Source organism: Cryptosporidium andersoni (genome assembly GCF_001865355.1).
Source record: "Cryptosporidium andersoni isolate 30847 chromosome Unknown contig_123, whole genome shotgun sequence".
NCBI classification, from domain to species: Eukaryota; Apicomplexa; class Conoidasida; order Eucoccidiorida; family Cryptosporidiidae; genus Cryptosporidium; species Cryptosporidium andersoni.
Window position 1 is genome coordinate 873 of NW_027122807.1, and position 1,208 is coordinate 2,080.

A 1,208-nucleotide genomic window follows, 5' to 3' on the forward strand; every position below is an offset into this window, starting at 1 on the left:
AAAAAAAAAAAAAAAAATTTTATTTATGAAGCTTCTGGAGCACCTTCTTCTGCAGCAGCTCCCAAATCTGCAGTCCAAAGAGTTAAATTATCTCTTAATAATTGCATAATAAGTGTAGAATCCTTGTAACAATCTTCTGATAATTTATCAAGATGTTCAATTGCTGATTCAAATGCCTCCTTAGCCATATCAATAGCAGCTCTAGGTTCATTAAGAATTTCATAATGAAATACAGAAAAGTTTAATGCAAGACCTAAACGGATTGGATGAGTTGGTTCCAATTCTTTAGCAACTGAGGTAGCATCTTTGTATGCCTTTAAAGCATCCTCTGCAGCTTTTTGTTTAGCTTCTCCTGTAGAAAATTCTGAAATATAGCGATGATAATCACCTTTCATTTTAAAATAAAAAACTTTACTATCTGGAGTAGTTGCTGATGGGATAAGATGAGTATCTAACATATTTAAAATATCATTACAAATATCAGTAAGCTCAACTTCTACTTTGCTTCNNGCTTCTATAATTAGCACACATTTTACTAGCTTCTTCAGCATTTCTACTATGCTCTTTTTGTTCCACTGAAGAGATAATTCTCCATGATGATCTTCTAGAACCTACTGCATTTTTGTATGCTACACTTAATAAATTCCGTTCTTCTACAGTCAATTCCTCAGTTTCTTCACGATTACTAACAACATCTTTCATATATCTAGCCATTTCATCATAACGTTCTGCTTGTTCAGCAAGTTTTGCCATATATACATTTGATTCTCTAATATTCGTTGTTTCTGTCATTGTAATTTCGAAATATCAACTCTTAATCTTAGAATATTATATATTAACCCTTGAAAATAAATTTATTAGATTTCCAGAAGAAAAAAAAAAAGTGTTTATCTAGTTCAACCCCTATTATTTCTATTAGACATTAATATATTACACACTTTGTACAACACATATATGCGCAATATTATTACAGTAATAGATTATATAATTATCTATACAACCTATATATGTATCATTATTGGAGCCTATTATTAATTATAAACCGCAAATATACATTAAAAATTTACGCGCATGTGGGGGGGATATATTTCTAATAAAATATTATCTAGATAATATCCCTAAAATATTAAAGAATCTTACGCTATTAAAATTTTATGTTATTAAAACTTTGCACTATTAAATTAGTTATTAGTAGTAAATAATTAATA

The 1,208-nt window shown here is 28.8% G+C and overlaps 1 protein-coding gene across 1 annotated transcript; it reads right to left on the reverse strand.

Annotated features, from left to right (window-relative positions):
• Positions 1-23: 23 nt before the first annotated feature.
• Positions 24-792, reverse strand: cand_038630 (uncharacterized protein; the record flags this gene model as incomplete). Its single annotated transcript, XM_067214085.1, has 2 exons — positions 24-451; positions 537-792. The coding sequence occupies 2 exons, from the start codon at positions 790-792 to the stop codon at positions 24-26; spliced, it is 684 nt and encodes a 227-aa protein (XP_067069712.1).
• Between the last annotated feature and the right edge of the window lie 416 nt (positions 793-1,208).